General features: G+C 35.4%; 1 protein-coding gene across 6 annotated transcripts in view; it reads right to left on the reverse strand.

Annotated features, from left to right (window-relative positions):
- The window catches only part of TLL1 (tolloid like 1), a 205,176-nt gene that overhangs the window by 168,234 nt on the left and 8,972 nt on the right, over nt 1-27,970 (reverse strand). For 4 of the 6 annotated variants that reach the window (XM_081811140.1, XM_081811134.1, XM_081811130.1 and 1 more), the window contains exon 2: nt 2,513-2,618. The exons of the other annotated variants lie outside the window; for them this stretch is intronic. In XM_081811140.1, coding sequence (XP_081667266.1) covers nt 2,513-2,534 — 22 coding nt within the window. In that variant the 5' untranslated portion in view covers nt 2,535-2,618. The remainder of the gene's footprint in view (nt 1-2,512; nt 2,619-27,970) is intronic. 6 annotated transcript variants of the gene reach the window in all.

Below are 27,970 nucleotides of genomic sequence, written 5' to 3' on the forward strand. Positions count from 1 at the left end.
TAATTACAGAATGGTAAATGATATTCATGAAAATATTCAGCTTTCTAAACCACTCTTTCAACTACAGGTTTCAAAAACAAACAACCAGTAACAAAGAATCACAACAAGTATTTGATTCTAATAAGTTTATATAGTTTCAAAACAGATACTCCTCTTGATTTAAGATGTTTAAATTATGAATGCCAAGATAAATAAGTTCCCCTACCTCCTGTTACCCATTCATTTTTGGCCTCTTTGTCCCTTCCCAGTGCTCTTGGCCCAGGTCAACTGGTGTGTATTGTTTCCCAGAGGCCCAGTCAGCTATTCGGAAATCAACCCTGACAAGCCACAGCAATCCTAGTAAAATGGGTTCTCTTTGTCTTTCTCTCTCATCCAAGAACCTTCCTCCCATCTCCAACCAAAAAATTCAACTTTGGCTGTTATCCTGTTTATGCAATTCAGATTTCTATGTGCTTCTTCTCAAACTCTGCTTACTTTTCCTTTTTAATGCATTACTTTTCTGTTTCTGTTCCTCCCTGAGTTTTCATTCTAAACATGTGGTGTGGTTTTAAAAAAAAAAATTTTTTTTTTAATTTTGAATGGTAGTGACAGATACAGCTAAAGAGTTTCAAATCACAGAAGAGCCTCAGCTGAAGTGTGGCTAGACACACCTGTCAACGCTACCTGTGGTTTTATTACTCACTGGGGACCAAAGGCTGCTCTCCTTTTTCTGGTCCAGCAGCTTCACCCTGTCTTACTACACAGCATCAAGGAAAGATGTCAAAACTTGTCAGGAAGTCTAAGTGACATAATATTGACAAGGAAGAGGGTCTACAGGGTACAAAACATAAGGTCAGGAGACAAGCAGGAAAGTCCCACCATCCTTGCAAAGTAGGGGAAAGGGAAGAACAGAATGGAAAAAGACAGAGAGGAGTGGGGAAGTTAGAGAGAGGGCAGAGGAGGGAGAAGGAGGAGGGCCCATGAAGACAGTCTGATCCAGGATGTCACATAACTAAAGCTGCTTTTTGTAAACATTTTGATGTTGTGATTCTGCATATTTTGGCCTACTATGTATTTTAATTACTCTGTTTCTTGCTCTTCTGTTTTTAAATAGAAGTTATATAAAGAAGAAAATCTTCCTTAAGGTTGCTGGATAAAATACCCAGATTTGAATTGTTTTGTTCTAAGTCATGCACCCAAAAGATTAAAAATCTTTTACAGCCTGTTATAGTGAACAAAGTAATTTTACATGAATCATCTCACGTGGTCCTCACAACAACCTAAAAGGGTAGGCCCTCGGAGAGCTTAAATGACATTCTAGTAAACTGGGGAATGGGAATCTAAAATATACCTGGGGCTTTCTGTTCTATATACCATGTTCTTTCCAGTATTCACTATTTTAATATGTTATAGGATGGATTCAAGTAAGGAAGTAGCGATACATAAAACATTAATTTGTGTGATATAAATTCAAAGTTGTTTATCAGAGTTAGATGCAAGCCATTATATAGAAAAATAGAAACTAATTTGAATCTTTACTTACTGTAAAACCTTGTTTTCCCTTTTATATAATGAAGTATTATAATTTTATGCGAAGAGCTCTAGAGTTCAACCATACAAGAGAAATTACCTCCTCGTGATCTTTGAATACCATTACTTTATAACTTATCAACAATTAGAAAAACTATTTGAAAAGGGATTTAGATACTCAGGACTTGATGAAAATAAAACTTGATGTAAATAATAATTTTCCTCTTTGTTCGTGATGAAAATTTCATCTTAACACAAGCATCATAACTTCATTATATTGCCCTAATGGAAAAATCCAATCCCTGTAATTTATCACAAATGAACATTATTTCTATTATTATTATTTTATTTATTATTATTATTATTTATTATAATATTATTTATTATTCTATTATTATTATTTTTATTAACTATTCGTACAGATAGCAAGTATTTTCTGCCACAATTTACTGAGTTTTACCTTTGGGAACTCCTACACGGTTGGGAATTCATGAAGTAACATCTTTGAAAAGAAATAAATCTGTACTGAGCAAAAATGCTCAACAATGCTCAAACTATAGCAAAATTAAAACTATTTTCAAAAGATATATATTTGTAGCTTTGCCCACTTAAATATTTATGGGTCTATTTATGCTCAGCTTTAAAGTCCATGACAATTTTAAATTAAACTGTAAGTTTTCCCTAAACTATAACTGATGCACATTTTCCAAGAAACTCTAATTTCCTCAAAGTAATATTTTCAAAGAATTGAACATATCAATGGGTAATCCTAAGGAAACAACAAAAATTGAATGCATCGTATCTTTGAACTATGCTTTTCACCAGAGATGCATAAGAATTTATTTGAGAAACACTTCTATAGTTTTATTTTAAGTCAGTGGCAATATTTGGGGGTATGATGATGACATAAAACACACACTGAAAATAATCACTTACATGGCTGACTTCATACAGACCTAAATCACTGAAGGGATTTAGCCCCCCAAATTAGGAAGTCACTTACATTGACTCTGACCTCCCATCATGAGAAGTCCAGGTGCTTCTTCTTGAACTTCAAGGGCTCGGGCAGCCCAGGCATTGCCCCAACACTGCTTAGAGCAGTGGTCAGTCTGGAAGTAAAGAAGCACAGTAGTATCCCAGAGTGAGTGTTTTAAACAAGGCCTTCAAGAGGCACTAACACTGCATCCATGTTTGGCCACATGCCATTTGAGACTATAACATTATCCCACACAGCAAGAAATGGTGATGAAAACCTAGAATGAACTGTATTTATCCAGAGAATATATCATAAAAGGGTTATCAACACATTTTTCTGTATTGCCATTTATGGGAAATTAGCTTTAATGGAATGATATCATACTTCCATATTTTAAAAAATTCTGGAACACACAGAAAGTCAATTAGTGATAGAGTGCTTATGAATTATATAGTTGTTTATAAATAGCAAAATCATAAGAATATCATAGAATAGGTAAAATTATTCTAAATGAGCTTTCATTACAGAATATATCTGTTTTGTTTATTCTACCATCTTTAAAGTAATTTAATATATATCCCATAACTAATCTAAAAAACATATATTCCATTATTACTGAATAAAGTACAATATAATTTAATTAATATATACTGCATTAAAATCAGAGTGACCAACTAGAAATGGCAGTGTACTTTATCCTGGCCAAGGAGAACTCTATGGAGCAGCCTGCCCAGTCCACTTCAGGGATACAGAAGCTATTCCAACATTTTCACTCACTCCCCAGTGTTTTAGGAAACACGAACGTATGATATCCCTAAGGCCCATCCACCAAAACAAGACCTGACTACACATGAGACGTCTATCCAAGGGTTTTGGGGACCACACAAACTCTAAAAATAACACAATCTGGAGTAGCCAAAAGAAAGCTGTGTAGAAGACTGGAAAAACCACTGGTTTAAGAGGAAACCAAGATTCTGTTCCAGTTCTGAAGGTAAATAGCTCCGTGACTTCACCAAGGTCTAGAGCCATTCTGTTTCCTTTCTAAATGTTGTCAAAAACCACACACACTCACACACACACAAACACACACACACACACATCCACACACACACCCCAGATGGATGACTCTAACATTGATCACAAGGGGAGGTTTTGAAAAGTAGGGCTATACAGTCCCCATTCACAGAGACTCTAATTTAATGTAATTGGAGTATAATGAAACATAAGTATTCTTTAAAAACTTCCTGAAATAAAAATTAAAAATGACAAATCTAGAATTCCAGATGATCTCAAAGCTCCCAACCCACCAAATTTTATGATTCTGTACCAGAGCTCATTTTGTCACTCATGGAAACTATGAAATATCACATTATTTAAAAAAGAGGAATTCCAAATGATAGACAAAGAAAACATTACACAACTACAAAAAAATCTTGATTTTTTTCTCCTTCAAACGATATACTATTACATGTGTATGTATATATTTATTATGTATTAATATACATGTGTTATATATATTATATCATGTGTATATATTATGTATTTATATATATACATTATTTACACACACACATGCACAGACATATATATATATATGGGGGGGTGGATAAAATATACCTACCCAACAACTTTCTAGCTGATATTTTCATTAGTCTGATATTGCACCTACAATTAACCCAATACCTTTATCCACTTACTATGAAAAATTAGCATCTTTACACTGCAATTTTTTGTTAATTTTTTAAGTATTTTAGATGACTAAAATTTTAATGTCTCACTTTTTAAGAATCCTACCTTTCTTGAGTTGTACTAGCCTACAAGTCTAACATTTTGGAAATCTAAGAGGAAACTGAAAAGCAGTAATCAATACTAAAACCTAAGAGAGAGAAAAAAATTTTTAAAGGACAACACAGTTATAAAATAAACCTAATCTTAACTAAAATGTGCTTTATAGATGACTCATGCTTTTGTGCAAGTAACTGTAAGATTACAGTATGTATCTTTATTGACATGAAGATACAAATCCTATAAATACTCAGAAGCACAATCCCTTGTGAAAGTATCAGCTATAAATAAAAAGTAAAATGAATGAAACAAAATGTAAATATGAAATACTGTAAATACATCAGTCATTCACTAGCATATTCTGAGGTTACCACTAATAAAAGTTGTCATCGCTAATGTTACTAAATACCACAATCTGTAGGGTACCATCATTATCTCCATTTTATTTCAAGGAAGAAAGATCAGAGAAGTTGAGTAACTTTTCCAGGTTCTCACACTTAGAAATATCACAACTAGAATTTAAACCTAAGCCAATATTGACTCCAGAGATTCTTACCCTCTAAATGTTCTAGCAGAGTATTAGAATAAAGGAGAAGTCATTTTTAGGTAGTCCTTCATTTTCACTTATACCAGTCAAATACCAGAAGCAAAGCCAACTTTTTTTCCCCAGAAAAGGCTTTAGAAGAATCTATGTAAAGTTCATGGACCTTTACTAAAAATGTTAACTTCATTTCCATACTTTCAAAGGAATACACTGATCGAGAAATACCATATGTGTTTATTTATAGATGAATGAAAAACAGAATGGAGAGTTGGCCCAGAAATACCATAGAATATATAAGCCCACAATCAATTCTAGTGTATTGAACACTACAGGAAGCCCAAAAATTGCCTTCATGAAAAATACATGAAGGAAAAGAAGACGAAGACAAAGACGAAGATGAAAATGAAGAGAAGAAGAAGAAGAAGAAGAAGAAGAAGAAGAAGAAGAAGAAGAAGAAGAAGCAATCCTTAAAGTAGGAGTTTCAATCATCTTGTAGAAGGCCTTTTTTCATCTCTGATAATACTCATGACTTTTCTGACATTTATGTGAAGAAATCTTGAGGCAAACGTTCAAATCTGAATGTAAAGACAAGCAGCAGAACCAGTTCTTTGAAGATTTTTTGGTTCTTGTTCCTGTTTTGCCAATGACTAACCTTATTCTCCCTGAACCTCACTTTCCTCACTTACAAAAATGAGAGAGTTGAACTATATTGGTGAGTTTTCCCCCAAATAATTTATTAAGGAAAACTTCAAACATGCAGCAAAGTTGAAAGAATCATATAATAAGCACCCATAAACCCTCCATCTACATTTTACCATTAACATGTTACTATCCTTGCTTCACTGTGTATCCAACTATCAATCTAACTCATTTCTGGTGTACTTCCAAATAAATCACAGACATCAGTACATCACTCCCTAAATACTTTAACGTGCTATAATTGAGTTCAGTGATTGTTTAGTTTTTTTCCATAAAACACAAATATAATAAAACATAAATCTTAAGTGCATATTCACTTAGTTTTAATAAATGCACATACCCAAACTCCTTTCAAGATATAAAATATTATACTGGTTTTTTAGTTTGTTTTCTAAGTAACAGAAGCCAAGATATGGCAAAAGTAGAGAGGTTATATTAGAAATAAAAGTAAAGATGAAGATCTTTACTACTACAGTGGTCCCTCTGCCCTGCCTCAGAGTTCCAAGAGCCTTGGGCCCCTCAAAAGGGAGAAAATCATCCCAGCAGATGCTCTCTGAGACCCCTTCCAGTTCAATAAGGCCAAGCCTCTTAGTACAGATGAAAACAGTTAAACCACTCTGACATTGTCTGCTTTTCACCATACATGAAACAAGGCCAATTTCTCAACACTTGGAAGTTTCACTGGTAAATTATAATTGGTTTAATTGTTTGTTTATTGTGCTTAGGGCGATCCTGTATTTGCATCTCAGATATTCATCTTTTTAAAGTGATTTTGAATGGCAATTAATATATTTCCACATTAGAGCCAAGCTCTAGTCATAAACTGAAATGCACCTTCAAACATTCTGGCCAGTTCCCAAATACACTACTAATTTGGGTTGGTATTTACAGTGACAAGTGGAGTTTTCTCTACATAAGGATTATAATTCCTGCTAAGATCAGTGTCTCTCTGTTTCTTTCTCTCTCTCTCCCCTCTCATATTTTGACTTGAACATAATGTATATCTTTTGAGTAAACAAATGCCCTACAGGGAGACATGAGATGTTAGTTCTGCTCCTCCCTCTTGTGTAACTTCAGGCAACTCTCCCAGACTTCCTGGGCCTCAGTTTTCTAGCTGGTAATATTGAAGGAGGTATGACTAAGTAATCTTCAGCATTAAGAACCTCAATCATACAAGCAGTTAACACAAAATTCACTTCAAAAGAGCTATCTTCCTGCAGGCAATTAAGTATCTGGGAAAGAAAGATCCAAACCTGTAGTTCATCAGATCACTCAATCATCTTAAACATTAAATCCTAACCACAAGATTTAACTGTAGAAAGAGACTTAATCTGTTCTCAATAGTTATTAGTCCTGTCTGAATAGTTGATCCTTATTTCTCTTTTTTTGTTTTTTTGTGTTTTTTTTTTTCCACATACCATCTTCTTTAAAAGGAAATTCCAGCTTAGGCTATTATTATTTGACATGTTTCCTAGAACATCATAAAAGGCCGATATCGCCTGCCATACAGTACATTTGAATGAAAGAGGGTGCTCTGTGATGAGCTGTTCCTCCTCTCCTCTGTACTTCTAGTTATTTATATTTTAGCTGGACTATTAATCATCAACATTGCCTATCATAAAGATGATATAAAAATATATAGTCCAAGGTAAACTCAAGTAAAGCAGAATTAGTAGGTAGGGCAAAAAAATTCTGGTAAGAATCATTTAAACTATGAACATATTCATTGCTCAGGACTCTTGGGAGACAGTTCTCCAAGGGTCTCTTGTGAGCACATTTTGTGAACAGGAGTACTGATGTCCTTTGTTCTAGGCTATCTTTTCAAGGATTTTGTATAGAGGACAGCCTATGCAGACAGGGCAGAGGGCAGATATGTTTGCTGAGCTGTATAACATCTCTCTCCAGGGCAAAGTTTGGGCAGGTTCGCTTGCAGTTTATTATAAAAGAGTTCTCAAAACTCAGGACCCTGGTTGTGATGTGAATCCTCTGCATTAACACCATCTGCCTGGCTCAGTCCATGGCATTCCTAAGGAACCTGGGGTACAAGAAGAACTCACACAAACCCGAATTTCATAGTGTTTGCTGTGCCAGATGCATTAAATGTCTTTGTCTCTAAAACAAGTTTCTGCCAACATCTGTGAAACTATGGCAGGCTATCCCATTAGCCTGCAAGGAGCCTGCACAACAGTCTGCAAGAATCTCGGACCATCCCCAGTTCTTCACAAGGGTGCTGGCATTGTCCACACTTTTAGCCTGGTATAGCCCTCTGTCTCAACTGAGGGATCACTCAGTCTCTCTTTCTCACAGAACTCTGAACTGGCTTGAACGTCAGACCTCCAGATAGCTTTCCTGAAGTCAGAGTACTTGATGAGTTTGAATAGCCGTACAAATTGCATTTCACAGAATCAAAAAAATCATTTAGGAAAGATAATCTAGGACAAATAACATGAGTAAATTCAAGACTTCTCCAAATCTGCATAAATATAACATTTTTAGTAAAGCCTGTTGTCCTCCGGGGTAGGAATGGAAAAAAAAAAAAACTTATCTTTTACAAATGGTAAAAAATAAAAACTCAGTACAAAACACTATCAAATGAAAGTAATGAATATAAAAAAAATAAACATTCCTGAAAAGAGTTTAAACATCATTTCTTATTGGTGCTCTAAGCAACTAAAGAAGGTGAAGAATGAGAGGATTATGGAGATTTACTGCACTGACTTCTTATAGTTTGGGAACTTCCCCCAGTGTATGCTGTAAATAATTATAAACTAAAATTTAAGTATTTTACGTAGTACCTCAGTTTAAATGGCTACTATGGGACAGCTGTTATTTTGCACAACTGCAAATTAAGGGTAAGATGCAGGAGGGAAGTCTCAGTAACATGGGATTCTGTTTTGGAACACAGCATTAACAGATTTTCAACTAGACTTTCATACCTAAGCAGGATCAGCTTTGCCCTGAATTTCTCAGATGAATAAATTATATATCATTTTATTTGCTTTAAGCAGTTCTCTGTAATTAAGCCATAGTTCAAAAAGTAATCTGCATGTGCTGTTCTTCGGAAAATAACATGAGGTGCAGAACAAGAACACTCAGCTCTGAAAAGGCTCTCTTCACACAATAAAAATAGACAATAGTCAGCAACATGAGGACATAAACTGTTTTGTTTGTCTCTAGCACCTAATAACATTCTTAGCATTGTGTAGATATTTATTAAATAGTTGCTCATTAAATTAACATAAGTAACTTTATTTTCATTGAGTATTTTAATCATAAGAAACTCATCATGTATTAAAGGGAATAAAAAAATTTAATGATCTGGACTTATTATTCAAATAAGAAAATATTCATTGGGAAATTGGTTGAAATGTCTTATTTCAAAAACTGGAATAAACATGTAACTACTTCACAGTTTATGTGGTATGAGGATGATTTTCTAAAAATATTTGCTTGTCAACCCCAATGCATAAAGTGGTTTATATTTGATTAAAGAGGGAAAAAGATAAAAGAACTCAACCCCCCAATTTTTCTTTTCATTATATGGTGAAATGAGCACCTGTATGGGGATTATAATTCTAAATCTAATTTACTATGAAGTACTTACACAACTCTAAGTGTAAACAGACACGTGTTCTGGAGATTAGAATGTCTTCTCTAATAATTCTCAATAATAAAGTTTCTAATCAAGGTGCATGACAGAATGATATCCCATTCTCTAACTTCCCACAGCAGATGAAGAACCCAGACCATTGAGAAAATCTACAGAGACATCTGCTTCCAGGAAAGGTATCACATGGGCAGAAATTCTTGGTCTGGCAGTGCATGAAAGCAACGTGTTTCAGCATAGATTTCCGGGTTCCAATTCAAGCAACTGATTCTGCACTTCTGATCTGTACTTCACAATCTGTCATTTTAAAAATGCCTTCAGGTGATTCTGATACTTTGACAAGTTTGGGACCTGTTCACGTGGGTCACAGAAACTGAGTAGGAAACCAGAACGGTGGACAAACCAAATCAAGTTCTGGAATGAGAATGAGGAGGCAGCAAAGGAGGAGGTTGTACCGGGGGGAGGGAGGAGGGGGGGTCCATGTCTGACAGTTAAGAGACAAACAGATGTCAGAGACTCAAGCTGGAGGTCTCAATAAGAGTGTGTTACAACCAGGAAGACAGTCAAGAAAACTGGATATATGGGCCGCTAAACTGTTAAAGGCAACAGCTCTGTCAACAGAAAGTCTAATGCCTTATTGTCAGGATTCAGAAATAATACATTTTTAAGAACAACTTCGATTCTAATTTTTTTGTAGAAAAGTCAACATTCAACAGACCCACAAATTGTAAGATTTGTGTTTCAGAAACATTAAAATCTGGGCAATGCATCTTAGGCCTAAAGGGCTTTAGAACATGTGAGGCACAGGAAGGAAAAGTGAGCCCTTAATGTAGTTAACTTGGAAAGTTAACTTGAAAAGAAATAAGGGGGTGGGAATTCAGAAATGATGCACTTGACAAAAATCAAGCAAACCCTGGTTTTCCCACTTTGTAAACTGAAATAAAGCAATGTTTCCCCACATCAAGGAAGGTGTACCCCCCAAAAAAGACTGAGTGTTTGAGATTTCAGGCTCAGAACTCTGGTTTGGGTTTCATCACTTAGTAGCCGTGTGATCACAGGCATGTCAGTTAATCTTGATAAGCCCTAATGTCCTCATATGTAAAACTGGATGATGGATGGGTGATAACAACAGTAACTGTTTCAAGTGATTATTATGGTTATGTGAAATAGTGTATTATTTTACTAAATTACTTAGGTCCACATTATAAGTTCAGCATTACAATGTACCAGGTACTTCAGTTACCTGATTTTCTTGAATACATTAGTCCAAAGATTCCCTTTTATATAGTAGTGAGGAAAGAGCCCCACATCTTGACATGTGTGGCCTTCCATGGGATCACAGAATACAACAGTTGGAACTGGTTTTAGGGACTCTAGTCAAACTCCCTAATTTTACAGGAGAACTGTAGACTTGGAGATTTTTTTTTTTTTAAGATTTTATTTATTTGAGAGAGAGAATGAGAGGAGAGAGAGGGCACATGAGAGGGGGGAGGGTCAGAGGGAGAAGCAGACTCCCTGCCGAGCAGGGAGCCCGATGCGGGACTCGATCCAGGGACTCCAGGATCATGACCTGAGCCGAAGGCAGTCGCCTAACCAACTGAGCCACCCAGGCGCCCTGTAGACTTGGAGATTAAATGGATATGAACTACATCTTTCGGCTGATATCTAGAAATGGTTTAATTGAACTTTTTCTTATAGTTTTTCCTCATTTTTATCTTTTTCATGAAACTAAAGAAACTAACATATGCTCATTATAAACAAACCAGACAATACTGAAAGGGAAAATAAAAGTCTTCTTTAGTTGCCCCTCCAAGTCCAACCTGCCCCCCAGAAGTTAATTCCTTGATATCTGTGTCCCCCCAGACCTCTTTAATGTGTTTACAAATCCTTTTCTACATGAAAGCTGTGCTCTCAGCAACACACCAAGCTTGAGAAACTGGTTTCAAGGCTTTCAGAAAGTTAAGCAGCCAGGACTGGTATCCAAATTTCCTGACTCTCAGTCCAGTCATTTCTTCAGCACACTGAGATTCCTCATGTCCTGGTAGACTGTGTCACTGTGTTCAAACGTTCTTCTGTTATTTTCCTTAACATCAATTACTTTTCTTTATTCTGATCTCTAATTGGTTTCTCCTTATAAAATACACTTCTAGAAATTTAGCAAGATCTTTGACATTAGGGACTACAGCAGGTATTGAAAATGCACTTGACGTTAGTAACAACAACAACAAAAAAGGCCTACTATAAATTGTAACACCACTCACCTTCTCTGGCCCCGGTTTCCTCATGTCAAAAATGAGGATAATGACTCCCTATTACTTACTTCTCACTCTGTTATTGTGACAGCCATAAACATTGCTTCATCCAATAAATAAAAATGTTTAATCACTACGGTGTTTTATGATGGACTTTCTTGAACTACTCCAGGCCTAACATACTATTATGTCCATAGCATGGTCTAGAAAAAAAAATCTCTCCAACTTGCTTTCAAGTTACATTTCAACATGCCTTCACAATTTTCCCATACTCGGCAGCCTCATTTCACCTTATTCTAAAGCAACTGCATCAGTTTCAAGCACCTTATTGGTTCCTCCTCATCTTCAAGATTTCAGAATGCTGGAGTGCCCCAGAACCAAGTTATCAGACCTCATCTCTTCTTTATCTGCAATCAGTCCCCTAATGATTCACCACCCAATCTCACCTCTATAAAAACCACCTCCGGGTGCCTGGGTGGCTCAGGTCGTTAAGCAACTGCCTTCGGCTCAGGTCATGATCCTGGAGTCCCGCATCGGGCTCCCTGCTTGGCGGGGAGTCTGCTTCTCCCTCTGACCCTCCTCCTTCTCATGCTCTCTGTCTCTCATTCTCTCTCTCTCAAATAAATAAATAAAATCTTTAAAAAAAAAAAAAAAAAACCACCTCCATTCTGATGACTTCTAACTTCATATCTCTAGCCCAGATTCTACTCTAAACTCATGTGTCCAGCTGCCTATTTGATATCACCACTTGGTTGTTTCATTGGCATCTCAACTCCACACATCTAAAACTCAACTCTGACCTGCTCATCTCTCTGTGTTCCCCATAATTTTATTCCTCCAGTTGCTCAAGTTTTAAATTTTGGATCCATCTTGACTCTCTCTTTCTCTCAAGACCCCCCATTGTGTTCATCAACATATCCAGTTGGCTCTGTCTTCAGAATGTATCCAGATCTAAACACTTCCCTCCAACCTCATTACCCATACCCTGGTCTGTGCCACAATCTTGTTTTGCCCAGATTATTGCAATGGTCTACTCATCTCCTCTTGCCTCGCTCCCACCTCAAATCTTTTCTCAGGCATTTAAGGAGCTTCAGAGTCTAAACACTCCCTAAATCTCAGCCTAATTTCCAACCTCCTTTTTCCTGAGTTCCAGGCAGAATGAGTCTAGCTTAATGCTTTCCATTCTCCTCTTTAAAGGGTTGTACAGGGGTGCCTGTGTGGCTCAGTCGTTAAGCATCTGCCTTCAGCTCAGGTCATGATTCCAGGGTCCTGGGATTGAGCCCCGCATTGGGCTCCAAACGGGGAGCCTGCTTCTCTCTCTCCCACTCCCCCTGCTTGTGTTCCCTCTCTCACTGTGTCTCTCTCTGTCAAAGAAAAGACAAGAAAGAAAGAAAGAAAGAAAGAAGAAAGAAAGAAAGAAAGAAAGAAAGAAAGAAAGAAAGAAAGAAAGAAAGAAAGAAAGAAAGAAAGAAAAGAAAGAAAGGAAAGAAAGAAAGAAGAAAGAAAAAAAGGAAGGAAGGAAGAAAGGAAGGAAGAAAGAAAGAAAGGGTGGTACAATATAAAATTTAGAGGATTCAGAGTTGGAAGACCCTGAAGAACAATGCCACCACTTATCATTTGTATACACCCGAGACATTTAACCTCTCATCTCAATTTATTTTTCAAATGAGAATAACGATGTTACTTGTTCTATTAGGTTGTTGTAAAATCAGATTAGATTTTTGAAAGTGTTTGAAAAAACCAAGTGCTATAGAAATATTTAATATTTATTATAATCTAATCCTTCCTATCCACTCAAAACCCAGTCCACATCTTTTTGTAAAGCATTCCAAGGTGAACTAGTAAAAGAATGTCTTTTCCTTTTTAAGTCCTATAGCAAATGTTTATTGCAAATGTTTCCTATATTTTATATCAATTTATAGCATTGTCCTGAACAGGTAATTCAATAATGCAATGCTGTTTAACTTATCATAAGTGTATAAAGTGTCCTATGTGAAACTGACCTTACTCTGCATTTTTTTATTACCATCATCTGTATATTTATTCTATTCTATAATCTGGACTCCTGACCAGATTATAATCTCTTTTTAGGACAAGACACTCTCTTTGAGATACTCTTTAATTTCTCACATATTCCACAGGTGCCTAGTAAAAGAAAATGTACACATTTTTTATAGCTGATGTGGCTATTTGGGTGCAATGAATAGGTATTACTTTAATGTCTCATGATGAACAAAACTCATGCTTGCTACTATGGCCCTAAAAGAGAAAGGACATTACGGCTTGAGTCCAAAAATAAATATAGCTATGGCATGATGGTCTTTTACTAAAAGCATAACCATGACATACTCTTAAATATCAGTTCACGCTGAGCTCTAGTCACAACTATAGTATCCATAAGGAGAAAATTGCATGTTTATAATTTTTAAACCTTTTTAGACCACTGTGTCAAAAATCCAAACTTAAATAATTTCAAGAAAAATAAGCAAGCTGTCAGAATCTCTTGAGCCTGTTTTATTTCACGTTTTAGTTACAAACAATTAGCAAAATAAATGCTTACTGATTACTCTACTACAATGATGCAGAAAATATAAAACAGGTTTAAGGAAAACTCAAAGTTATGGAACTAAAATTTTGGAAATGATTTTGATTTCTCAGTGGAACAGCTCCCTGGATATAACATTGAACCAAACAGAAAAGAAAAAGAAAAACAGAGAAATGGAGAAGCTGACAAAAGGAGCCTGAATCTACTATCCTATAGAATTACTATCCTGACATACAGGTCTAATTCAAAGAAGTAATTCACTAAGGGTGAATAAAACTAAATAAAAAAAAAAAAACTTGGCTAGTCATATAATTATTCTTTTGTGGATAAGTCTGAAGAAACTGCAATAATTAATCTAAAACTAATTAAATATATCTTATCTTCTTTCTTGTAATTTAAATAATTCTCTGCTTTTCACCTAAATTGGTTGGCTGTCCACCATAAATTAACCATGTATTCCATGTGTTGGATTTTTTTTTTCTTAATTCTGTATTTCCTCTATTTCTTCAATTGGAGCAGCAGTATGAGACAGCTGTTAAAAGCCCAGACTCTGGAATCAAGCCACCTTTGTTTGAATCCTGACCCTACCACTTATTAACTTTGTGACTTAGGACAAAATGCTCTGTGCCTCAGTTTCCTCAGTTAAATAAGTACTGTAACAGTATCTACTCCATACAGTTTTTATGAGTTTTAAAGTTAATATTTGTACTTAATATATTTTTTAAAACTTAGAACATAGGGGCACCTGGGTGACTCAGTCAGTTAAGCATCCGACTCTTGACTTCAGCTCAGGTCATGATCTCAGGGTTGTGAGATGGAGCCCGCATGGGACTCTGCACTGGGTGTGGAGACTGCTTAAGATTCTCTTTCTGCCTCTCCTCCTGCCCCTCCCCACTCCACGCATACACACTCGTGCTTTCTCTCTCTCTAAAAAAAAAAAACAAAAACAAAAAAGCAAAAATCCCTAGTACACAGTAAGTGCTCTATTTGCTATTATTAATTTTAAGTAACTATAGGGGCCAGTGAACATTTTCTTAAAGGGCCAAAAAGTAAACAATTTATGCTTGCAAGAAGTCCATACTAACTCTAGTGGTTGCAACTATTCAACTCTGCTATTGTAGGATGAAAGCAGCCATAGACAATATAGAAAAGAAGGGACATGGCTGCGTTTCAATTAAGCTTTTTTTAATACTTTTATTATAAAAATAAGCCAGCAGTTGCTAACTCCTGAACCATAAAGTATAGAAAATTGCTCCTATCTTGAAATGAACTGAGGCATTATTACTCTAAAAAGACAAGTAGTGATTTCTAGAATATAATGAATATCTGCCCCACTGGACATTTGTGGGGTCTCTCATTGGTAAGCAACTAGAGACTGAGTCAGATATGCAACATCTGATGATGCTTTTAGAAAACAGATTAGAAATCATAACATTGGTTTTAACATATTCAGACATTCTTTTCATTTCTGCCCCTAACCCTAAACATTTCCAGTATTCACCACTCTAAATTATTCTAGGACCTCTTCAAAGTTGTATCTGATGCTATTTTAACCAAATTGCACCTCTACAAAAGTAGGTATGTGTGTGCACATGTGTGCATGAGTGCATGTGTGTGTGTGTGATAATGTGTGTAAGTTCAGAGAGGGAGAGAGTATAAGCAGGGTAGGCCAGCAAACAGGAAGATAGTAGGGAGAGGAAGATAACAAGGTAAATATGGCTCAGGAGATAAGAACTAAATGGCAATATGGAAAGTCACAATAAATAGGGAGAATGTAGAACACCAAATCCTTTGTGAAATGAGACACATTAAGACAGGGCAGAAGGAAAGTTTTAAACAACAAAAGAGATTTAAATAATGAAAGAAAAGTTTTTGTTTACTGACGTAGTTATCATTCCTCATGTTCTTCATTCCTTTGAGTAGATTCAGATTGTCCTCTGTTGCCATCTGCCCTCTACTTGAAGGACTTCTTTTGACATTTCTTGTAGGATAAGTTGGATAGTTACAAATTCGTTCAGCTTTTGTATGTCTGAAATAGTATTTTACCTTCATTTCTGAAAAGTATCTTCACTGGGTAAAGGATTCTAAATTGACATTGTTTTTCTTTCAAAACTTTGAAGATGTTCCACTGTCCACTAGTCTGCCTTGCTTACAATAAGAAACCAGCTGTCATTCTCATATTTGCTCCTCCATATACAATTCCTTTTCATGTCCCTCTGTAATATGCTCTTTTCTCTGGTTTCTTTAATATTTTCTGTATCACTGGATTTAAAAAATAAAATTAGGGCGCCTGGGTGGCTCAGTCGGTTGAGCGACTGCCTTCGGCTCAGGTCATGATCCTGGAGTCCCGGGATCGAGTCCCGCATCGGGCTCCCTGCTCGGCGGGGAGTCTGCTTCTCCCTCTGACCCTCCTCCCTCTCGTGCTCTCTGTCTCTCATTCTCTCTCTCTCAAATAAATAAATAAAAATCTTTAAAAAAAAATAAAAAATAAAATAAAAAATAAAAAATAATTATGCTGTGACATCGTGCAGTTTCTTCATGTTTCTTATACTTAGGGTTTATGGAGATTATTCCATCTACAGATTGATTGTTTTCATCAAAGTTAGAGATTTTCAGTCATTTATTATTCAAATAGTTTTCTAGGCTGTGTTCCACCACCACATTTATCTCTTTTCCTTCAAAAATTCCAATTCCTTGTGGGGCACCTGGGTGACTCAGTTAAGTGACTGACTTGGTTTCTGCTCAGGTCATGATCTCAGGGTCATGGGATCAAGCCCCACGTCAGGCTCTGTGCTTAGCGCAGAGTCAATTTGGGACTTTCTCTCCCTCTGCCCCTCCCCCCTGCTCTCTCTCTCTCTCTAAAATAAATAAATATTTTTTAAAAATTCCAATTACTTGCATATTAAGTCACTTGACCTTGTGCTCACTGATGCTCTATTCGTAATTTTAAAGTCTTTTTTTCTCTTTGTGTTCCATTTTGCATAGTTTCTTGTATAGTGTTCAAGTTTACTAATCCTTTCTTCTGCAATGTATAATCTGTTCATAATGCCATCCAGTGTATTTTTAATCTCAGACACTGGATATTTCTTCTCTACAAATTAGATTTGAGTCTTTTTTATATACTTCATATCTCCACATAACATGTTAAAAATTCTTCTAGTTTCTTAAACATATAAAATACCATTGTAATTATTTTAATGTCTTTGCCTACTAGTCTTATCATCTGTATCATTTCTGAGATGCTTTTATTTTATTGATTTTTCTCTTTATTGTAAATCATATTTTTGTGGTTCTTTGCAAGCCCTGTTGGGTTTTGAGTTATTTTTATTATAAAGACAGTACAACGTTACATAAAGTTTGGGGAAATGAAAACACAAAATGATTCATAACCTGCCATCCTAACACTGTTCATTTTTACATTTTCTAATCTACACTTTGTCCACATGCACCTATATTTTACATACTTTATATCAGAGAGCTATCATTATTGCCCACAAATATTCAGATATAAAAGGGGGGAGTATATATAAATATATCTAGCACTCTTTAAAAAAACTCTGTGAAGTTCTTACTGGTTTTTATCCACATCCATATCTCATTTTTACAGTTGTAAAATCAAAGCATATAGTCAAATTAATATTTCTATGCTGTCATTTTATATCATAATGATCTTTAATATCCTCATATAGTCTTTGTCATTATTTTTTCTCTTAAATATTTTAAAGATTAAAAAATTATGAGATAATTTATGCTTATTTTACAAGTGAAATAATTAAATCATATGAAAGAAAAAATTGGCAGACTTCAGAGATATTGCAGGTTCTGTTCCAGACCATCTCAATAAAGCAAATATTGCAATTAAATGAGTCAAATGAATGTTTTGGTTTCCCAGTAGATATAAAAGTTGGTTAATGCTATACTACAAAGTATATAATAGCATTATGTCAAAGAAAAAAAAACAATGTATATACCTTAATTTAAAAATATTTTATTGCTAAAAATTGCTAACCACCATCTGAGCTGAAGCAAATCATAATCACTGATCACAGATCATCATAACAAGTATAATAAAATATTTTGTAATGTTGTGAGAAATTACCAAAATGTGACACAGAAACATGAAATAAGCATAAGCTATTGGAAAAATGGCATTAACAGACAGACTTGCTCAATACAGAGTTTCCACAAACCTTTAATTTGTAAAAAAAAAAAAAACACAATATCTGCAAAGTTCAATAAAGTACAATAAAGTCAAGTATGCCTATATATGGTCTCCATACCCCACTTCAGTTCCATTTCCTCAGCTAACAAATACTATCACTCTGATGTGTATCCTTCCTTATCTTTTTCTATTTCTTTATCTTTCATATGTAAGCAATATATAGACAAATATATAATTTTTGTTGTGCATTTTTTGGAACTCACTTTTTTTTTACTTATTATACCATGAATATCTCTCTAGGTCAAGAGATACATGCTTATCTAATTTTTTCAATAGCTTCATTTTATTCTCTACTAACCATATAACATATTTTAATCAACCATTTTCTTAATGATAGACACTCCCATTGTTTCCAGTGTTTTCTTTTTGTTTGGCGGGGAGGGGCTTTTTTGTTTTTGTTTTTGTTTTGCCTCTTAAAGCAATGCTGCGATACTGATTGCATGCCAGAAGCAATACTGATTGAATTTTAACTTGCTGGTTGCTGTATATTTTTATATTCCTATAAATATTCTTGAGTTTTGTTCTGGGAAGCAGTGAAGTTACTTGGATCCTTTCTGATCTTTTTTTCAAGCTTTGTTAGAAAGGACCAGAGTAGTGTTTAGTCTAGAGCTAAGTTTTTCCCAATACTCTGAAAAAACGCTTCTCAGGATATCTACCTGACATCCAGTAAATTATGGAGTTTTTTTTCCTTTCTGCTAGGTGAGAATAGAACACTATTACCAGCTCTGTGTGAGCTCCAAGGATTTTTCTGTCTTATCTTTTTTAGGGTAGTTATTTCCTGAGCCTTGGGTAGTCTTCTTACATGCATACACTAATCAGCAGTCAGCTAACTATTCGGTTAGATTAGGACAATCTGCTGAATAAAATAAAACAAGCTAAGCAAGAAAAACTGAGCATAATGCAGAGGCACCAATAAAAAGAATGCAAAAGTTTAAGGGCAAGAGAGTCACTGGTGTACCCAGACTAGGAGCTGCCCAAAAGCAAAGTGAAGTAGGATAGGATTATCCTTAGAGCTTCATTCTCCACCTTCTTATTTTCTGTTCCTAGTACATTTATAAAACTGACCTATTCTTCCATGTTAATGATTTTCATTTTAATGACTTGATACTTACCGAGCAAAGAGTATCTGTGTTTTAAAAGAGGCATAGAGAGAGCAATGCTTATTTGAAAGAAATCATTAATAGCATGTTTTCAGGAAACCATACTGAATCAGTAAATGACACATTCACTAACTCACCTCCATTCATACATAATAAAATCACCACCTCCAACTCCACCTATTTGCATAATCTGTTTCAACATAGGTTAAGCATGATAATTGGGATTGGTTAGAACTTCAAAACAGTATTGTAGTGCCTCTAATATGAGGCGTTTCGGGTTATAATCTCTAAGGGTACCTTCAGAGGTATATTTTTACAAATTAGGGAATAGTATTTCCTTTGAGGACTTATAACTAAAAAGTAACAGGAAATTTTGAATGAGTTGTTAATTGAGGTTAAAGTCATATTAGTAAAAGTTTTAATAACCATGTGAGAAGAGGTTAAAGAAATTCTGCTTATTTTAAATAAAAAAAAGAAAAACCTTATTAATTTTAAAAAATTAAAGAGATTAAATAATGTTGGGTTGCTTCTCTATGTTTTCAAAATCAATAAAACAGAATGCATTAAATATCAAAATATGCTAAAACACATTCCTGATCTACATCACAGTAATTTAAAGAAAAGCATAATACTAGCTTTTTCTAAAAAGGTTAAAGAGTAATCATATTTGCCTTAAGGCAGCAAGTCAGTACAGGTAACTTGTATACTGCTTCCTTCAAGCAGTGTCTTTCCCTTGCAAATCACAATGGCTAGTTTGAGTTACATAGGGATTTTCTTTCCCCATGAAATTTGAATTTAATTCTTTCAAGTGAAGGGCATGAAAACGTTTACATTTACAATGAAATCTTCACACAAAATTCATGAAACTTCTGGAGTTCTTGTGCATACCTAGGACTGAATGAATGTACTGAAAAGTCAGCTAAAACAAATGGTGGCTTGATCATTATGAACCAAACTAAACATATGGTATAATCTCATAGAACACGTTATGGTTATATTTAATATAAAATGATAAATTAGTTTTAAATAAAGCCATGTAATCATCATAATTTGTAAATTCTAAAAAGGAATTCCTTGATGATGCTTAACATTAGAAGTCCTTTTTAATATTTAAAATCCTTTATAAAGACTGCTATTTCTACCAACATGGCAGACTAGGGACTGGAGCCTCCTGCGTAACTAAAATTGGGAGATAAAATATTTTAAAAATCTCCCTGAATGTATGACAGGATGAGTGAACATTTTCATGGTTGAGTGAAGGGGGGAATACAGAAAAATAGGCAGAAGACTAAAGCCAGCTCTCAAGTGAGGGGATTTACCAAGCTTGGTTGACCTGACTATCAAGTTTCGTTATCAACCAGGGCTCAGAAGAAAGAAGACAGTTCAAGGACCACCAAAGCTGGAAAACATAATAGGCAACTCCCCAAAAATCCGAGACTCCCAAATCTGGCCTGCCTGTGTACAAGAATGAAAATTAGGGCGCCTGGGTGGCTCAGTTGGTTAGAAACGACTGCCTTCGGCTCAGGTCATGATCCTGGAGTCCCTGGATCAAGTCCCGCATCCGGCTCCCTGCTCGGCAGGGAGTCTGCTTCTCCCTCTGACCCTCCCCGCTCTCATGTGCTCTCTCTCTCATTCTCTCTCAAATAAATAAAATCTTTAAAAAAAAAAAAAGAATGAAAATTAAATTCATACCACCCCAGGTAACTGCACAAAATCTGATTATCTGGAAGCTTAAAACTAAATAGGAGAGAGAAAAGCAAATATCCTCTCAAATGTCATAGACAAAAATCATCTCCAAAGTAAGTTTGCATTCCAAATTTATACTACCATGGTAGCCTAATAAACTCAAGCAGATAATTTAGTTTAAATTTGTCCCGAACTGGGGGCGCCTGGATGGCTCAGTCGTTAAGTGTCTGCCTTCAGCTCAGGTCATGATCCCAGGGTCCTGGGATCAAGCCCCTCACCGGGCTCCCTGCTCCACGGGAAGCCTGCTTCTCCTTCTCCCACTCTCCCTGCTTGTGTTCCCTCTCTCACTGTCTCTCTCTCTGTCAAATAAATAAATAAAATCTTTAAAAAAAATAAAAATTAAAAAAATAAACTTGTCCTGAACTGTTAGTAATGCCATACACTGAACACAAACAAAGAATAATCCTTTCAACTCACTAAAGGAACAAATAACTCCAATCTTCCACAAAATTTCCAGAGTATTTATGAGGCTAACACAACCTTGACACCAAAACCCAACAAGAACAGTAAAAGTAAGGCCAATTTAACTAATGAACACAGAAACAAAAATTCTAAAGTATGTATCAATAAACAGAATACAAGGATGTAAAAAGAATAATGGATTATGTTCAAATTGGGTTCATCCCAGAAGTGCAAAGTGGGTTAATATTAGTACATCAATTATCCTAATACACCATACTAACTGGTAAAATAAAAATAATCATATCATCTCAGTAAAAGCAGAATTCTTTAATCTGATAAAAATTATCTATTTTTTAAGGACACCATATAGCTGATAAATAATTTAAAGCATTCTACTTAAAATTGAGAACTGAGTAATCAGCCCTCAGTCATCATTTCCAAATAACACTGGAAGATTATTAGCACATAAGGCAAGAAAATTAAGTTAAATTAAAAGCATAAGAATGATAAAGGAAGAAACAAAGCTACAGGTTTACTGCAGATGAGCTGATTGCCTGTGTGAAGAATATACAGATAAATTATTAATATGAGTGACAGATTGGCAAGGATTTGCAGTAAAAAGTAAACATATTAAAAATCAAATATATTCTATACAACAGCAGTAAATGGCTTAAAAGAAATTTCATAAAATGGTACATTTATGTCATCAAAAAATAGGAAATATATGAATGTGTCAAAACATGCAGAAAAAAACCTTTATAGTTAAAAATACTAAAAATGTGTTAAACCGTATTAAAGAAAGCCTAAACAAATGCAGATACATACCATGTTCATGGATTAGAAGACTCAATATCATAAAAATAATTCTCTCTAAATTAATCCATAGGTTCAAGGCAATTCGAATCTAAACAGTGGAACATGGCAGTTGATTTCAAAGTTAATAAATAACCCAAAGTCCAAATATAACCAATATACCCCTGAAGAATAACAACCTGAGGGGACCTATGATAACAAACATCAGGTATGTGCAACTCAAAGGGATCATAAAACCTTTTTGCTTTACAAAAGACAAACTGTTTTTTCAAATTATTATTATATTCTGTGTTTCTTACCTTGCTCTTTTATATCCCTGTTTCTCCAGTCACTCAAGTGTACAGCCATGGAGACATCATCTTTGAGTGCTCCTTTCTTTCTCCCTCTGACCTTCACCCCCAAGGCTATCCAGTTGGTGACTGGTCTCTTAAATTTAATCCCTCTTTTCTATAACTACTGCCCCAGTACAAATGCAAACACTCATCAACACTTGCCACTATTTTTACCATAGCTGTAACAAGTCTCCCTGCTCCCACAAGCTTCTTACCTTCCTACAGCTACCATATCAGACCATTCTTTACATCCCCACTTATCTCTAAAAAATAAGGTTGTTATAAGCCAGTAATCTGATCTAAATTTCCAGTAAATCCCCATCCTGATGCAAAGGGGATCAGGATTACCTCCACACCCCGGGCATTAAAAATTCTTTACACTGCACTTTCCCAAATCATTTCTTGCCAAAGCACGAACCCTTACATACCCTCTGCACTACCCACATTAGACTATTTACCACCTCCTATACCACCTCCTCTTTCATAGAATTCCATGAATCTTCACAGCTTCAGTTTTTAATCTTATTTAATTCTATAAGGTTTTGTACCACCTTTTGTCTTGGAGAAAAACTTGCAAGACTGAGATTCAACTCAAATGCACCTTCCCTGAGAAGCCTTCCCCATTCCAAACATCATTAATGCATTCCTTCCTCCATGTTACCACGATATTTTGTTTACTGCACTTTCACATTGATAACTGAAATATTTGTTTTTTTTCTGGTAGATTTTAAAATCATTATAAGAAGGGACACATCTTATTTGTATCGCCCTATCTTCCTGAAACATACCAGGTGCAAAATATTGGTTATATTAATTTACATCTATACAGTGCATCACACTTATGCATTTAATCCTTACTTATTTCACAGATGAGGTAACACTATCCCAATATTACAAATGAGAGAATTTAAGTTCAGCAGCATTAAATAAGTAGACCAAAATAATAGATTTAAACACAGAAGATCTGAGACTTGCACCTAAGTCACCTAACACACTATCCAATGCTCTTTAAGTAAAACAACACTATCTAGATTCACGATACTAATGTCTCTCGGAGTTCATTCTTTACTATTATAAAGCTCAAGAACGAAAACTTCCTTTGGCAATGATTTGTTTGAGAATTTGAGACTCTTCATTAAAAAAAAACTATGAATACATAAGATAAATTAACTTATGATAAAAAAGTAGTTCTTTACTAGACAATTCAGATAAATTGAAAGTTTGTGAACTGAATTTTATAGAGATAATTAACAATATACACTTGTACCAAATGGAAGAATGTTTTCAGGATAGATATGTGATTAATTGATATAAGAATATATCTTTTAATATATTGTACATTTCATAAAATACTTTAAGCCAGAAAAATTTTCCCATAGATTCTTTGCCTATAGCTCTTGTTCTCTCCATTATGAATATTGACCTCAAACTTGAAAGAACTGAATTCTCCCCATCCACTGGCCATTTTCTGCCCATCTGACAAGCAATCATCTCTCCAGTGAAACAAATAGAGTAACGTTCAATTCTAATGGTAATGTGAAACTAACAAGTTCTGAAAAGCACATGGGTGATGTCTGCATACCTGGTCACTGTTTTGACAAATTTTTTACTGATGGACTGAGGCTGGAAAAGAGGAATGGGAAATTATGCATAAATGCTTTCAACGATAATTTTGGCAAAGTCAAGTCAAGGAGCTCCACAGTGACTGCAGCGGCAGTCTGTTGGTTGCCAAGATTTGGCTGGAACCATGAGAAACCTGAGGGGGTACTTAACAAAAGTGCCCACTTGAGAGGTGTAAGCATCTTCCCTTCCCTCTCAATGAACAGTATAGGCCATTGGCCCTGCAACTTCCTTGTACCACTTCAGAAGAGCTCTTACTTCTGATGTCAGGGATATCAGGTTCAGAAAGCTTTGTAGCTTGGACAGTCTTAGATATCTAAACCTCACAAACTGAGGTCCCAGAAAATCAAGGGACATCCCCAAGGTTACACACAAATAAAAGAGCAGAGCCAGTAGTGGAAATTACATTTCTTACTACCAACCCAGTTTGTTTTCCAATTGCCATACCACTACCCACACCAAATTATTTAAAGAAAGCAAAACTTATATTTGCTTTTCAAAACCACAGTAGAATACTGCAAGTGAAAAGACTAGACATTTTTTTTTCATTTACCCTTTTTTTTTTTTTGCTTCTCTTGGACCTATAAACAAAGAAAAAGCCAACCATGTACATTTAAATATATTTAAGGATAAGGATATTGTGTGAAGGACAGAAATGTACTCTAGTAGATAATGTAGGAAAAATACGACAAAAAGTAGTTGAAATTTCTGAATCAAGCTATCTGAGAACAATAAATGGAAATCATATTACCAATACAGACTTCTTCCAAATAATTGCATAAGTAATTATTGGTTACATCCCATCCCAATCCACTGCCAAATAACAAAGTCTGCAAAGTACTTTCTTAAAAGTTTTTATGCTCTCCACAAAGCTTTACTCTTCATATATCATGAGTAAAGAAAATTTCAGAAAAAATTTATAAGAATATATATCTCGATTGTCACAATTCATAATAGTACCCATTTTCAAATGCATAAATTGAAATAACTTTAGCATTGAGTTAAGTGATTAGTGTACAAGCAACTATTTATACAGAAAATATTATCTACCTAAAAATGATAAAGTTAAATCTTTACACCAGGTCAGGCATTGTATCGTATTTCATACTTCTGGAATTCCAAGGATAAATCCATGTTTCATCCACAGTAAGTGTTCAATAAAGGTTTAATGAATTTATGAATATTTGTAGCTTAGAGCCATGTGCTTAAACTTAGCTCTGTGTAAACATAGGATTTTGAGTATGTAAGCTCTTCAAGTTAATCCAGATGGCAAATAAAATCTGTACCAGAAATTACTGAAAGATTATATAGCCAAGATTCTACTCACACATTAGTCAATGTGAATTGAAAATTGTCAGTATATTTTGGGTCTATTAAGCATTTGAGGAAATAGCCAAGAGAACGACACCGAGAAATGTGTACATTGGTTACCCCTGTTACCTTTCCAAACCTCCCTTACCTTTCCACTTGGAGATTTAACCTCTCAAATGCAAGATTTAGAGGACTTGAGAGGACTTGAGATATGAATGCATTTTTATATATGACAAGAAAAAAGAACTTTATCTACATATGTTTTTATAAAGATCATCTTCCCACAAATAAGTAGTTGCAATTAAAAAAAAATTCTCTACCTCCTATTTTTGGTACTACGAGTAAAAATTATACAGTGTTTACTATGCTCCAGACAGAGTGATTTTTACTTTACATTCATGTAATAACACCATGAGGATCATAACATCATCTCCATTTTATAGATGAGAAAACTGAAGCATAAGAGGAATTGCAAAAAGCCACACACAGTCACCATACGGTGGGTCTGGTATTAGAAGCCATGCCTATCTCACTCCAGACCCCAAGTTTTTAACAGATGCACTATTCAGTCTCCCTGAAATCATAAAAAATAATTTTTGAGGGGCACCTAGGTGGCTCAGTCGGTTAAGCGTCTGCCTTGGGCTCAGGTCATGATCCCGGGGTCCTGGGATCAAGCCCCACATCGGGCTCCCTGCTCTGTGGAGAGCCTGCTTCTCCCTCTCCCTCTGCTGCTCCCCCTGCTTGTGTGCGGCACTCTCTTGTCAAATAAATAAATAAAACCTTAAAAAAATAATAATTTTTGAAACCAACCCCAATTTTCAAAAATATACCTATCCAAAAGAGAGAGGGAGAGGGAGAAAAGAAAGAAGAAGCTGCAGCAGCAGCAACATGGCAACACATGGAATCCAGAGTTCTGGATTCAAATTCTGATTCTATCACTGGGTGCCATATGGTAAGTTATCTTAAAACACTAAGCTACGGGTACCATTCAATATAGAAATAAAATATGTTATGGGGTACTTTCTTCATGCTGCATACAGTTTTGTATATGAACCCCTTCCACCATTACACACACTGGAAATCTCTTCTTATTGTAAATTTTTTAATCTTGGACACACTGGAGTTGTATCTTATACTCAGTATCTTTTTTTCTGTATTTAACTCTTGGTCACAAGTTCACCCAGCAAATCTCACCAATCTCTTTCCCCACAGAAACAGAGGCAACACAAACGCCTGATTTAGGTCATTACTTCCATTACCCATTCCAAATGGCAAATCCTAATTATTCCTCCCTTGGTCGCTGCCTGCAGGCCACAGTCTACCCAGGTCCAGATATATACTATTTCTTCCCCTGGTACTAAAAAGTACTTATAAAAGAAAAACATCCCCTTGGTTCTTAGGTTTAGAAAAGAAGAAAATAGAAAAGGGAAGCCTGTTTCACCAGATTCTGTTCTTACCCATTTGTTTGAGAAAAAATACAAGCAGGAACTCTTCCTCTTAGAACACATGATAATTTGCTAAAAGTAGCATGTTTTCTTCAAAGAAATTGTAATTTAGTAAATATTACATAAAGTATATATTTTGAACATGCCAGACTTCCTAGTCTTAGGAAACCACACTGGAGTTCCAAGAAGTTTAGTTAACCCTATGATCCCCCAAGGCTTTCAAGCTTTTGACCTTAGGGCTTTTAGACAAGTTAGGATTGAAAAGATAAAGTTATTTAAGAACCTTCTCACAGCATATTTGTTTTCTCAAAGGCATTCACACATCATTTACATACATAATGTACACAATAATCCACTTTCCTGCATCGCCTGCATTTGAAAGGATGTTCTTCACACTCTTTATGGGCTCATAATCATGCACTGAATGAATACTCAGACAGCAAATCTAAAGTGTGAAACAATTTAACACATACCACACAAAACGTCAGAGCTTGTGCCAAGAATGGGACACTAATGACGGAATTCTGCCTAAATCCAACTCAGCTGCTGCCTTAACTGACATGAAAAGCCTGCTGTCACAATTAAATACTTGGGACAACGGGCAGCAGTGTCTCCCTGACACTATTTAGCACTCACATATTTCTTTAACTCTATTAAAATTAATCATATGCATTTTTATTTGTCCCATACATAATTGGGCATTTCATTTGCAACTCTCCACACTTAGGGAATACTCTTTTGCAAGGGACTAGGATCTGCCCTATATTACATTCTATGCAATTAAAAATACTGGCCTTACTCTGACAATACAGTAGTGGGTCATAAAATGCAAGAATGTTGAAGGCAAGATGTATTCTCGCTAAAGAAAGTCATTTGCCGCAATGGATAGATGTCCATGATACAAATACCATCACTTCAATTGCCAGTCTTAACACATTTGTACTGGCTGAAGAGCCAGTGCAGGGGATTCAAAAAAAGAAGGGCATCTGAAATACAGAACCTGGGTTCAAGTTCTCACCACTTAGCAACTGTCATGACAGCCTGCCCGCTGAACCTTTCTGA

Source organism: Leptonychotes weddellii, chromosome 2, assembly GCF_054177405.1.
Source record: "Leptonychotes weddellii isolate Sample4059 chromosome 2, ASM5417740v2, whole genome shotgun sequence".
Classification (NCBI taxonomy): domain Eukaryota; kingdom Metazoa; phylum Chordata; class Mammalia; order Carnivora; family Phocidae; genus Leptonychotes; species Leptonychotes weddellii.